General features: G+C 36.0%; 1 protein-coding gene across 2 annotated transcripts in view; it reads left to right on the forward strand.

Annotated features, from left to right (window-relative positions):
- SPRED1 (sprouty related EVH1 domain containing 1) overlaps positions 1-13,852 on the forward strand; it is a 124,200-nt gene that overhangs the window by 48,923 nt on the left and 61,425 nt on the right. Inside the window, exon 2 of one of the 2 annotated variants that reach the window (XM_036281383.1) lies at positions 11,480-11,654. In XM_036281383.1, the coding sequence (XP_036137276.1) occupies positions 11,480-11,654 (175 nt within the window). Of the gene's footprint in view, positions 1-11,441; positions 11,655-13,852 lie in introns of those variants that run through there. The other variant, XM_036281373.1, reaches the window with a different exon arrangement.

Genomic DNA, 13,852 nt, shown 5'->3' on the forward strand with positions numbered 1-13,852 from the left:
CATACATTATTTTCCTGGTTTCCTTTATCTTTGAGTATATTTAAGACAGTTGATTCAAAGCATTTGTCACAATATATATGTGCTTCCTCCGGGACCATTTCTGTTAATTTCATCTGTGAATAAGCCAAACTACGTGTTTCTTTTCATGTTTTGTAAATTTTTGTTGGAAATTGAACTTTCTGAATATTATAATGTGATAACTCTGGAAATCAGATACTTCAGGGTTTGTTTTTGTTGCTGGCTATGGGATGTAGTTTGTTTAGTTACTTTTCTAAACTATTTTTGTAAAGTCTTTATTCTTTGCCATGTGTGGTATCTGAAGTCTCTGTTCCTTTAGCCTGTGGTTTTCTTGTGCTTTGACAGATTTCCTTGAACACCAGGAGCTAAAAAAGAAAAAAGAAAGAAAGGGAGAGAAAAAAAAGAAAAGAAAGGAAATAACTCTCTCCATCTTTACAGATTATATCAAGGCATTCCTTCAGTGCTGTACCAAGCCTTTTACAACTTTGCCTTACCCTTTACTTTCTGCTTGTACTGAGCATGGGGGTCAGCCCAAGATAAGAACTTAGGGTCTTCTTAGATCTTTTCTGAACATGTGTTGTGTCCTGTGTGTGCATGTGGCTTTCTGAATTCCCCAGTATATGAGATCAGTTTTGATTGCTCTAATTCCCTAAAGAAACTGTCTCCCCAGCTTTTCCTTCCAGGCTTTTGGGACATATGTTGTTGGCCTTGGTAATATTTCGTCCTTGGCAGCAGCTGGTTGTTTGTTTGCTTCACAGTGTGTTTGAGGAACACAAATGCCTTGTGTTGATCCTTCATATAGCTGCAGACACAATTCTTTGAGACTAAGGTCTGTTCTGCTCTTTCTGGAACATGGGACCAGGATTCCATGCTGAGAGCGCAGGCTGCCATCTTCAAGACCACTGCTGAGGTGTAGGAGTAGAGAGTGGGGCTAGGCCAATGACAAGTAAAAGTGCCACAAAGTTTTCCTATTATTTTTAAGTTGCCCTTTGATAGAGCATTTGCTTAGTCTCTGTAAACCTTTGACTGGTGTCTAGAGTTCTGACAAAGAAAATTCTGACCATTTTTACTCTGTTTTTTAGTATTTCTGATGAGGGATGGGCTCTTGGAGCTATTTTTAATGCCATCTTCTTTTTACTTTTAAAAATGTAACTACTGGAACATTGAAGATTACATATATGGCTTGTATTTTAAAGTTTCAAAGGTCCCACAATTGCACACAATTGGATTTGCTATTTACCCTTACACTTTTTATTTCTAGACTAGTGTGGCATTTTTAGAGGAACTCTAAACTTTCTTGTAGGGATGAAGTGTTAACATTATGTCATTATATACCTATATTAATGAAGTCTCCTAAATTTTGACTAGATTCTCATATAAGTGTAGAAGTCCCTTTGTGTTGTCTACTTCTCTCCAAAAGCACTCTTAGGTATTCATAAGAAGAGCTGAGCATTCCTCATCTGATTTTCTTTATTTCTGGATTCAGCTCTACAAGTGTTTATTAAATGCCTATTTTAAGGAAATAAATCCTAGAACATATTTCCAGGTGTTGGTTGGCCATATATCTAGGTCTCTCAGATATTAGTGATTTTTAATACTGTGTGTTACTTCCTTTTTCTCAGGAGATTATTCTGCAGGTTAATTTGGGGCTTGTCTCTTGACTCCATATCTCTTTAGCATCTTGATGTTTGCCTGGTCTTTGAAGAATTACTATTCTAGAGATGCAGGGTTGCTAGTTTGCCCCTGTTATTTGTTCCTTGCCATTAAATGTTAGTATGTTCTGTGCATGGTTATATGCATTCTCCGCATGCGTAAGCCGTACTCTAAATATTTGTTTAGAGGTGCATTTTATTTAATTTATTTATTCTTTATTGATTTTAGAGGGAGAGGGGGAGAGAGAAACATCGATGAGAGGGAACATTGATTGGCCGCCTTCTACACGCCCCCTACTGGGGATTTGGCCCACAACCTGGGCATGTGCCCTGGCCGGGAATCAAACCTGTGACCTCTTGGTGCATGGGTCGACACTCAACTAGTGAGCCACACTGGCCAGGCTAGAGGTGTGTTTTTAAAAGTGAGTGATCTTCTACTAAATAAGATTGCATGTACAGGAGCATAAAAGGAGAGGGGAACATATTCAAAAAGTTGTGGGTACAGGTGTAAGTGATTCTGCTGGCTTCCTTAGCAAAAGTCATCTTAAATGTCGACAATGAAAGAATTGCCTCCTGGGTGTCAACTGAATCTCCTTGAATCTGTTCTCTGACTAGAGAGGGCATTGATCTCTTACTGAATTCTCTTGCCATTGCCCGAAGCAGTCAGAATAGTATTGCTTCATCTTAGTAATAAATCCCCATCTTTTTCATTAATATTTCTGGTAGCACAGATAAGACCAAGCAATATAATTTTACTGAAGACACCGAGAAACAGGAGTAATAGAGTACTATGTCTTTTTCCTGTCTGCTGGAAAGGAGCCTCTTATATATACACAAGGATATCATGTACCCAATTTAAATCAGAAAAATGCTACAGTGTCCACTTTTTGCTTTAAGGAAGAATTATTAACCACAGTTAACTATCAAGTATCAATTATTTGAGTCTCCTACTCATACCCCTTACATGATGAAAACATTTACAGAAAATGCCTAACTCAGTGATAGTCATCAGGAAGACTTTCTGGAGAGTAAGAAATACGTACAACTAGATAATGTATTACAATTTAGAGGTTGTCCATATTCACCTTGGAGTCTGTAAGAATACCTCTCTGTTAAACCTATGCCTCCTTTCAAAGGGCGAAGATCATTTTTCTTCTACCACCAGGAACCCATTTCAAGCATATCTTTCTTTCTTGAAATATCCATCTGTGATGCAAGAGGATTCTGGACTTCCCTCTTCTGCCTGTCCACCTTCTGAGTTTGTATCTTCTCTCTTATGACATGTCTAGTTTTGTATATCCAATGTGGGAATATCCAGTTTTCTTTCGGTAGGACCTTATTTGCTCTTCCCCTTCCACAGAGCAGCCACTTTGTTTAATAAAATGAGCCTACATATCTTTAGAAGATATACGTGCATATGATGTGATTTGTGGGATGTTCTATAGAAGTTTGTGGAGAAGGCTGGGATGCCAGGCTGTATTGGAACAAGTCTGTGTGTCTGGAGAAAACTAAAGATTGTAAAGTATTTCTGTTAAATGCTTCCTTTTTATTTTATACCTGTCTTTGTAATAATATTTAATATTTGGATGGTAATGTTTATTTAAAATATATTGTAGATAACTGGATGTTTTGTTACTGTAAACATCCTTGTATGGAAAATGTTATAAATTCTTAGCTCTTAAGGAATTCTAAGTATCTTTTTGGGGGAACTGTTTTGTTGTGGTACTATTGTAGAGTGAAGGTCAGAGATCCAAATAATCTCACTAGGCTAAAATCAAGGTGTTGGTAGGGCTGCATTCCTTTTGGATGGAGGATCCAGGGAAGAATCAGTTTCCTTGCCTTTTCCAGCTTCTAAGAGGCCTGCATTCTTTGTCTTACTAACCTTATTGGTGGTCAAAGTCAAGCAGTGTAGCATCTTCAAATCTCTCTGATTCTGACCTCCTTGTCTGCCTCCCTTTTCCACTTAAAATGATGTTATATGGATTTCATTTTCATTTTCTGATTATTACTTAATAGATTTTGTTCCCTTGGAAGTGTAGTCATTTTATAATTTACTTCAGAGAGGATGATGTCACTTTACTTAAGCATTTGGGTAACTCATTTGCTAGGAACTATCATCTTGATAAATCTGTAAATTATAGGACCTAAAAATCTATCAGAAAGCAACATTGTCTTTTAGACCAAATAGTCTTAATCTCAGATTTGTGAATCTCTTGGAATTGTATTCAAATATGAGTTTTTAGCAATATGTGTTTTTTTTTGTTTGTTTGTTTTTTTCAGGGAAATAGTCCGTAGCTTTAATCACAATTTCAGTGGTTACTCTAGTACCTTAATTTAAGAACCATTTCTATACAAAACAAAATGACTTACATACATCTGGCTTTTTTCAGATCTGTTCCCTAAATTTGTGCACATTACTAATTGTCGGTTGGTCATTAATAATGTAGTAACTGACTTTTTAAATGTAACATTTCTAAAATACTTTGTTTTTCTGTCTGTTCCTCTCTCCTTTTCTTTCTCACTGTTCCCCACCCCCACCCCCACCCCACACCTCCAGATACCATGCGACAACAGTTTGATTTCAAGATGACAAATTTTACTTGCAATTTTTTTCTTTTACCTTTCTGCCAGGAAGCCTGCTTGTGTCTCTTCTCATTTTCTTCTCTTTCTGTCTTTTTTATGGGCGCAGGAAACAAGTTATAAGAGGCAAAATAAGAGCCCTTGGAGCTTAGGAGAAAGAGAGGCTAGGAAATTGCGCCAGAGTTAATGGGTGGGGAAAGGCACGGCACACTCCATAGAGAGAGCTGCCTCATTTTCTTTAGTTGCTAATTTTTAGATGGGTACATGGTTGCCTGAAAATACAGACTACCTTTTTTTCAGCTTTCCCTTACAGATAGGTTTAGTATTAGGACAACGTGTCTCTGTAAACATTATATTTATTAAGATATTATTACATAAAATTTGTTATAACAACTCCCTTACTAATCTCTCTGCCTACAGTCTCTCCTTGTTATAATTTTTTCTGTGCGTTCAAGCAGTGTAAATTGTTTATTAAACGCCCTCTTTTGGTAGGAAACTTATTGAGTAAGGACATAATAGATGTATATTGGCAACATCATTCTAATAATATGCCAATATTTTTGGTGAAGATAGACTCGAGAACTATTTGAAATAACGTTTAATATTTATCAATGAAGAAAAAAAAAAAAAAAAAAAAACCTGGAAGTTTTAAAGTATGAAAGGACAGACATGTTTAGAAGTTGGATTAAGTTTAGGAATGGATGGGGAAGTTTTCTGGTACAGGTTCATGCTAGACCAGCATGAGCCCTAGCTATGAAAAGAAATTAATGGAGATAGGTTTCAGTTCAGCAACACTATGCAACAAACAGCTCTGAAGGCATGGTTTCCATGCCCAGGAGAGCAGAGAGTTGTATGTAGTTGAGAAACAAAGACCAAAGTAGGTATAATTTTTCCGCAGTGGAAAAGGACTAATGTGTGTTATAATTCAGTAAATACAGAAATACTTGCTCTGCCTGACATAGATGATTTGAGGGACTTTCTTACTTTCACAGAAACTAGAGTATTCTATTTGCTGAAATGACTTCAAAAGAAAAAAATATTTTATTTCTTAGTGGGATGTAAAAGGTTAAAAATAGGTATGTATGAGATTCTATAAAAAGTCAACAGCACAAATCATAAAAGAAAACTGTATTTGACTGTGATAAAATAAAAGCTTTGTTCTTTCAAAGACAACATTAAAAAATAAAAGAAGCCACAGATTGAAAGGAGGCAAAGAATTAATATCTGTAATAGAAATAATGTATGCAGATCAATAGAACAATGACAAGCAACTCACTTGAAGGATAGTATAGAAAGAATGAAAAGAGCAAGAAGGCAGATGGGTGGATATATAACAGGCTTGGTAATAACAGCGCAGGAAGTTTCTACAAGGGAGAAAATAACTAAAAAATGAGGCTCTTTGTCTTTGTTCTTGGTCCACTTATTGCCCTACATTTATTGAAATACCAGTTGAAATGTATAGAAAATAAAGCTTATGGTTACTATTAAGAATTTTAGATAGCCCAGGCGGTGTGGCTCACTGGTTGAGTGTCAACCCATGCACCAAGAAGTCGCCAGTTCAAAACTGGTCAGAGCACACGCCCAGGTTGTGGGCTTGATCTGCAATGCGGGGCATGGTGGAGGCGGCCAATTGATGTTCTCTCTCATCAGTGTTTCTATTTCTCTCTTCCCTCTCCTTTCCTCTCTCTCAAAAATCAATAAGAAAAACAAAAGAATTTTAGATAATTTAGAACACTGTGTAGTTCTAACCTCAACAAGTCTTTTTGGCTCTTCTTCCAAAGTAGACCCAAATCAGTCCATTTCTCTGGCCATTATTATCACCCTAGTCTAATCCAACATTACGTCTCACCCAGATTTCTGCATTAGTTGTCTAAATCCTCTACTATGATGAAAGGATATATTTGATGCAGTCGTTCAAATAAGATCAGAGATTAGCATTTGAAGTACAATTTAGAGTTTTGAATAAAATAAAGGAAACCAACCAACATTTAATAAGAGCCTTGAATGAAAGCTAGGCTGAAAAAGTGGTTGTTATGTAGTTCATTGTCAAAATGAAGAATAGAGCTTTAAAATTTTGAAAACAAAATTTTTAAAAAAAATTCTCACCTGAGGATATTTTTCCATTTATCTTCAGATAGAGTAGAAGTGGGGGGTGGGGTGGGGTGGGGGGTTGGGGGTAGAAACATCAATGTGAGAGAGACAAATCGTTTGGTTGTCTCCCACGACCCCCGAACAAGACTGAGGACTGAAACGCAACCTAGGCAGTGCCCTTGACCGGAATCAAACCCGAGACTCTTTGGTCCTTGGGCTGACGCTCTAACCACCGAGAAAACCGGCTAAGACTGTTGGAAATATTTTTGAAAATAATACTAAATAACTAATTATTGGCAGAGTTGATATTTTAGGTAAATCAGTGGGAACAAATGCCTTTCGACTAAGTATTTTAATGGAGCTCAAGAGTGAAATTTCCGAGAGCATAATGTCATTATAAATGGCTGTTGTGTCAGACAATAATAGATTGCAAATATGATACCAGAGAGTAAAAATCCAACATAATTTTGAATATTAATTCCATGATGGCAAATACTGTTATTCTTTATTTTCCACATTTATTAGAATGGGCTTCTATTGTTTAATGATCAGGAAAAAATCGTTTATTATTACTTTATTTATTGTTTTAATTCTCACCTGAGGATATTTTTACATTTGTACTAAGATAGAGTAGGAGGAAGGGAGGGAGAGAAAGAAACATTGATGTGAGAGACACATGGACTGGTTGCCTCCCTCACGACCTGACCAAGGCCGGGGACAAACCTCAACCAAGGTACGTGCCCTTGACCAGAATCTAACCCACCACTCATTGGTCCTCCAGCCAGGGCTGTTTATTACTGCTTTAAATAGAAGAATACAATTTAGTTTCCTGCTCATAAGTCACTTTCATCTAAGGAGGGAATGGCAAGTGCACATTTTATTATGCTGCAAGAAGAGTATGACAAATTTTGTAAGAGCTGCCGTTAGCCTTTGGGATTGGTGCATGTTTTAGACAAAAGAGTTTCTGCTTTTATTTGGGAAAAGAAGAGGACATTTGAAGGCAAGGAGGGTATGAGATTAAAAACAGGTGGAAATGATTAACCTTGTCAAGAATGAAGGGCTATCAAAAAAAAAACAAAAAAAAAACCACACAATATTGAAAATTTGAATTTCATGGTAAATTACTCTAGTCTTAGGTCTTGAAGTTGAAAACTGAGTTGTTAAATTATAAACTAATGAAGGCTATGGTAGGGAGAATACAGATTTACATAGGCTTTTGGAGTACTTTAAAGCCTTGAAGGATCCATTTGAATAGATAAGAGAAACAATTATATATTTGGTATAGTTGAAAACATAAGATTCAAAAAAGTTAATTTAAATTACTGGCAAGCTTAAAATAAATCTATTTTGTTGCGTTAAGGTGAACAATAAATCAGGCAATTTTACTATTCCAGTAAGGAAATCTTATTTTTTTCTATTGTTTTTTTTAGGAAGGATGGCACATCTCTTCTAAGTGGCACTTTTAAAAAGAAAATGGGAGTATTGGGATGAATTATGTTAGGGATATTTTTGTTTAAAACATATTTTACACACTGTTAAAAATAACATTCTAAAATGTTTACATTGTCTTGCATAAAGCCAAAGATAGTTAAAATGTGGGCTTTTAATTTATTTAAACTACTTATAATTCATAAATATTATTAAAATAATAATTTTTGAAGAAACACAGAAATGAAAGGAAAATACCTAATTTCACCATTCTAAAATAACCACTAGGGTTTTTATGTTTTTTTGATAATCTTATGTACAGTTTTATATTTTTAAAATATAAAATATGCCTGAGAACTATTACACAAATTGTGAATGCGCCTTAGTAAGATTCAAAGATGATGAACTAAGAGTCTGTGCCCTAAAGAGGATAACTACTATCACACTCTGAAGTCAAGGTGTACTCTGAGCTTCTCAATTGGGTATTTTACTCCAGGTCTTAAAGAATCTAGTATAAAATTCTTAAATTTCTCAGTTTACTACATAATTAGATAAGAAGGAAGAGTCAGGATTCTATAGTAAAATTAGACACTTAGATGAATATTGGGAGCTTGAATTTAGGTGTTGACCCACTTCTACCTTTGTGACTTGGTAACTTCCCTGAATTTCAAATGTGTTGAGCTTTAAATGCATGAGTTTAGTTCACAGACATTTAAACCTAATATGTCTAAGTTAGGTGCTGTGCTTCTGGTATGTTCTTAGACTTAAATTTTTGATAAACCGAATGGTTTTCGTCTAGTATTAATTCTGTCCCTCCAAGTTGGTTTCTGCTGAATAGGTTTCCCCAGGTTCTTAAGATGCATGTTATGCTTATAGTAGAGGTACTTGTTCCAGCCCATCCCAGGAGGAGGATTCTAATTTGATATTTATGGCAGTCCAACCTTTATGTACCCATGCCTCCACTGACCAGTTCTCTGAGTTGAAGATTGGTAAGAATTGGGCCCAAAATGAATTAGAGTCTCTGAATAACTGAATAATAAAAAGCTTAGAAAGATGGTCACCTGTAAAACTAAAGACTTTCAGAGATTCTACATAAAGAATTATCTTGACCCCAATAATAGAGGATTGTGGTTGACCATGTACATTTTATTTTTCCCTACCTGGCTTTGAATTACCAGGATGACAACTTCATCAATTTAAAATTCTTTGTTGTAGTCATAATAATTAATACTTCTATAGGGTTTATTATATGTCAGGCATTATTTACATTTATTAAAGGTGGGTTCTGTAACTTCTCAAGGACATCCAACTAGTAAGTTTTTGAGCCAGGATCCAACTTATAAAAGTTTGACTTTAGAATTCTCACTCAACCACAACACGGTATAACTTTAAAAGTGTATAGCTCTCTGACAGGAGATTTGTGTCCAGAATATCTAAAGAACTTCTAAAAAAGACAGTAATAAAGGACAGCATATTAAAAAGAAAATCAAAAGACTTACAAAGAAGCCATACAAATGTCCAGTAAGCATATGAAAAGATAATCAACATCATGAGTCATCAGGAAAATAGATAGTAAAAGCAGAATAGGTTACCACTATATACTCACTACCATGAATAAAATTTAAAAGCCTGAAAACATCCAATGTTGATAAGGATGTGGAACAACAGAAACTACCATACATTATTGATGGGGACCGTATGATGGTACAACCACTTTGGAAAACAGATTTTTAGTTTATAGTTAAACTTACTACTCTGACCCATCAATTCCATTCCTAGGTAATTAAAAGAAATGAAAGTATATGTCTCTACAGAAAGACTTGTACTAGAATTTTTTTAACAGCTGTATTCATAATAATCAACAACTAGATCAGTACAAATGCCCATCAATGTAAGAATAAATAAAACCTGGTTTATTTATTTAGTGAGAGAACTATCTAGCAGTAAAAAAAAAAAAATGAACTACTAGTACAGTAACGTAATTAGTAAAAGAAATCAGACATAAAGGGTACAAGTGGTGATTCTGTTTGATTCCATTTATATGAAGTCCCATAATAAGCAAAAAATGTTATATGTTGTTTTTTTGTTTGTTTGTTTTTTGTTTTTTATCCTCTCCCGAGGATATTTTTCCATTTTTTGTACAGATAGAGTGGGAGGGAGAGAGAGAGAAACATTGACGTGAAGGGACACATCGAGTGGCTGCCACCCACACGACCAACCAGGGCCGGGGACAAACTGCAACCGAAGTACGTGCCCTTAGCGGGAACCCAAATCCGGGTCTCTCCGGACCGCAGGCCGACGCTCTAACCGCTGAGCCAAACTGGCCCGGGCTAATGTTATATGTTTGAAATCAGAATCATGGTTTCTATTTGATGGGAAGGAGGCTTAAGGGAATTTTCTGGAATCATGAAAATCTCTTTTATCATGATTATCATGTTGGTAATACAGACATGTACATTTGTCAGAATTTGTTGAATTATGTATTTAAGATAGATATATGTTATGTGTAAAGTATACTTCAATAAAATAGGTAAAGTAAGACAAAGGAAAGGGAGAGATTTCAGACCAGCACTATGACAAGAAAAATGACAACTGGCAGCCTAAGACTTAAATCATACAGAAGATACTAAGTAGCACAGAGCTGTTACATAGAACCTCAATTGATAATAATAATAATAAGACAAGTTTGAGTTATATTCAGTATAATTTTCTGAGAAGTCAGCAAGATACACTTCTTTTAGAAAAGATTTCATCTGTAATTATTATATTAAAAGTTTTAGAACTAAAATGCTTAGATATCAGTTACCTAGAACATTAGTAGATGAAACAGACCTCTTAGATTTTATATAAAGAATAGTTGTGTTAACTATAATACTGGGAAATGGTTCTGAATGGAACTAGAATGGAGTGTCTTAAGAACAGTCTGCCAAAAAGAAGGCATGAAAGGTTTCTATAGACCAATTTGCATGATAAGTTACTGAAATAGAACATTTATCTTCATATTATACTTTTGATTTAGATTCCTAGTTGTTAGAAGAAATAAAAAGTGTGGTGTCCAAGTTTCAGATTTTTATTTATAATATATTCCAGAAATGTTAGAAACTCAAAGATTTCACAATTTTTTAAAATTTATCGTTACTGTTGAAAGTCTTACAATGTCTCCCTCTTCCCCCTACCCCCCATTGCCTCCCTTCATCTGGTTTTTGGACAAACCCCCCAGCCCCCACCCCAGGCCTTCACCACACTGTTGTCCATGTCCATGGGTTATGCATACATGCATAAGTTCTTTGGTTAAATGTACCAAAATACAGCAGTAATTTGTCTTGGTTGTATTGCAGCAGGTGAGTATATATAGTCAAGTTTTATGATGATCCATGTAATTTAACAGTTTGTCTCTGGGATTTTCTTAACTTGTTCCATGGCAATCAAATGTGCTTGATTTATTCAAATGATTAATTGAAATAAAGACTTCTGTAGTTTTTGTATTGTGAGATTGGTCTTCAAAATAAAGGTTAATCTTTTATGTTATTTTATGGGTTTTTTTTTACCTCTTTCAAATAGTTTACTTTGTGTGGACTATCATAGAAATAGTAAACACTTTAGTTACTACACGTTAACTAATGTGATCTTTGGTTTCTCAAAGAAGACAGATAGCTTGGCTGGTTTTTGTTTATGGAAAAGCTAATTTATAATCTTTGCATTTGTTTTAGTAATAGTTATGCACGAGTGCGAGCTGTGGTGATGACCCGGGATGACTCGAGTGGTGGATGGTTACCACTTGGAGGGAGTGGACTGAGCTGCGTCACTGTCTTCAAAGGCTCTCACCAGGAAGAGAATGGCTGTGCTGACTTTTTTATCCGTGGAGAGCGACTCAGGGACAAAATGGTAATTAATAATGCATTTACTGCTATAATTTTAAGATTCCATAGAATGAATTATTTATTTGAAATTATGATTAGTGTACCGTAATTTATGAGAATTATTTTTGCCCAGGATCAATGATTATGTTTCGGAAGCTCTTTTTTAATCCTCACCCGAGGACATTTTTCCATTTTTTGTACAGATAGAGTGGGAGGGAGAGAGAGGGAAACATCGATGTGAAAGGGACACATCGAGTGGCTGCCACCCGCACGACCAACCAGGGTCGGGGACAAACTGCAACCGAGGTACGTGCCCTTAGCAGGAACCGAACCCGGGTCTCTCCGGACCGCAGGCGGACGCTCCAACCGCTGAGCCAAACCGGCCAGGGCAGAAGCTCTTTTAATATTAAGCACAATGAACTATTTCTGGGGTTTTTTTTGGAAACTGGAACTGACATTAATGTACACTCATGTTAGAAAGGAGCTGCTTTTCTGGTTAGGTTTAATGGAAGAATGTTCATGGATATCCCCCTAGTTATTAAACCAGGTACACCCCACTTCTCCGCACTATCTCCTTGAGTGGAGGCTGGCAAGCCATAGTCCACAGGCCAAATCCAGGCCTGCCACCTGTTTGCATATGGCCCGTGCATTAAGAATGGTTTTAGCATTTTTAAGTAATTGAAAATAATCAAAGAAGAGTAATAATTTTGTGAAACACGAAAAGAAATGAAATCCAAATTTCAAAGTCTGCATATAAAATTGTATTGTAACATAGCCAAGCTCTCATTCATTTACATTTTGCATATGGATACTTTCATACTGCAGTGGCACACTTGAGTAGTTGCATCAGAGACCATAAATATCTGGTTCCTTAAACAGCAACATTTTGCTGGGACACCCTCCTCCCCCAGACTTTTGTATTCTCAGGTTCTTTCTCTTCATTTCCTATTAATTTAATTATCCTAGGCTCATAAGGTTACCTGATTGCCAGCCTAGCTTTTATTGATTTTTTTTTTTTAACGGGGGGAGAGAGAAATATTGATGTGAGAGAGAAATATCCATTGGTTGCCTCCTGCATGTCTCCTACTGGGGATGGAGCCTGCAACCTAGGCATGTGCCCTGGCTGAGAATCAAACCAGGACCTCTCAGTCCATGGGACGATGCTCAATCCACTGAGCCACACTGGCTGGGCTGTCAGCCTAGTTTTTAAAACTATCTTCCACCCAGACGAGTATTTTCTTTCATCTGTGTATTTATTCTAACCTTTGGTTATTTGAGATATTTACTTTTTAATTCATATAGGATGCTCTTTCTCCTCCTTTATTTCATTTGTAAGCCATAAAACAACTCTAATCATATTCAGAAAGCTGAGTAATGTTAGTGTTATTCCTGCATCAAGCAAAAGGAGAACATAACTTAGAAGCATAATGATAATAAAGTGCCAAAAATTTCTCAGACCCTTGAAAAAATATCTGTGGACTGGTTTATGAGCTCATTTAGCATCTATGATGTTGTTTCTATTGAAAATGTATTTTAAATGCTAAATAATGTTTTCATACATGAACATTTAAAACAATTTTTAAAAACTTTGTTGATTTAAAAGAAAGAAGGAGAAGGAGGAGAGAGAGAAATATCGATTTGTTGTTCCACTTATTTATGCATTCACGATTGATTCTTGTATGTGCCCTGACAACCTGCAACCTTGGTGTATCGGGACAATGTTCTAACCAATTGAGCTACCCAGCCAGGGCCTGGGCATTTTAAATAAATTTATTTTAAATTTTGCTTCTTGGTTTCTGGATAACTTTTGCTATTGCATTATTTCAGTAATTTAATTTGTTGTGCTAAACTAACTTGTGCCCCAGTTTCTGCCTCAGTGGAAGGGAGAGTTATCCTAAATCATTTTGAAAGCCTTCTATCTCTAGTTCTATATGAGTTTATGATTCTCTCCTGACAGTGTATCTCAGTGAACCAGAATGTAGTTTATAGGATTACAGGAAACCCCAATTGAATTTTAGTGTATATAATAAATTTAAAATGTCATCTCTGAAAGTTTAAATATTTAAAAGTGATTCTGGCTTTTGATAAGATGGTGGCTGGCATATACTAATGCTAATTTAAAATAAGACTTTGTAGCCCAGAAGGTGTTGCTCAGTGGTTGAGCATCAACCCATGCACCAAGAGGTCACTGGTTTAATTGCTGGTCAGGGCACATGCCCAGGT

The sequence above is a fragment of the Molossus molossus genome, unplaced genomic scaffold (genome assembly GCF_014108415.1).
Source record: "Molossus molossus isolate mMolMol1 unplaced genomic scaffold, mMolMol1.p scaffold_m16_p_1, whole genome shotgun sequence".
Classification (NCBI taxonomy): Eukaryota; Metazoa; Chordata; class Mammalia; order Chiroptera; family Molossidae; genus Molossus; species Molossus molossus.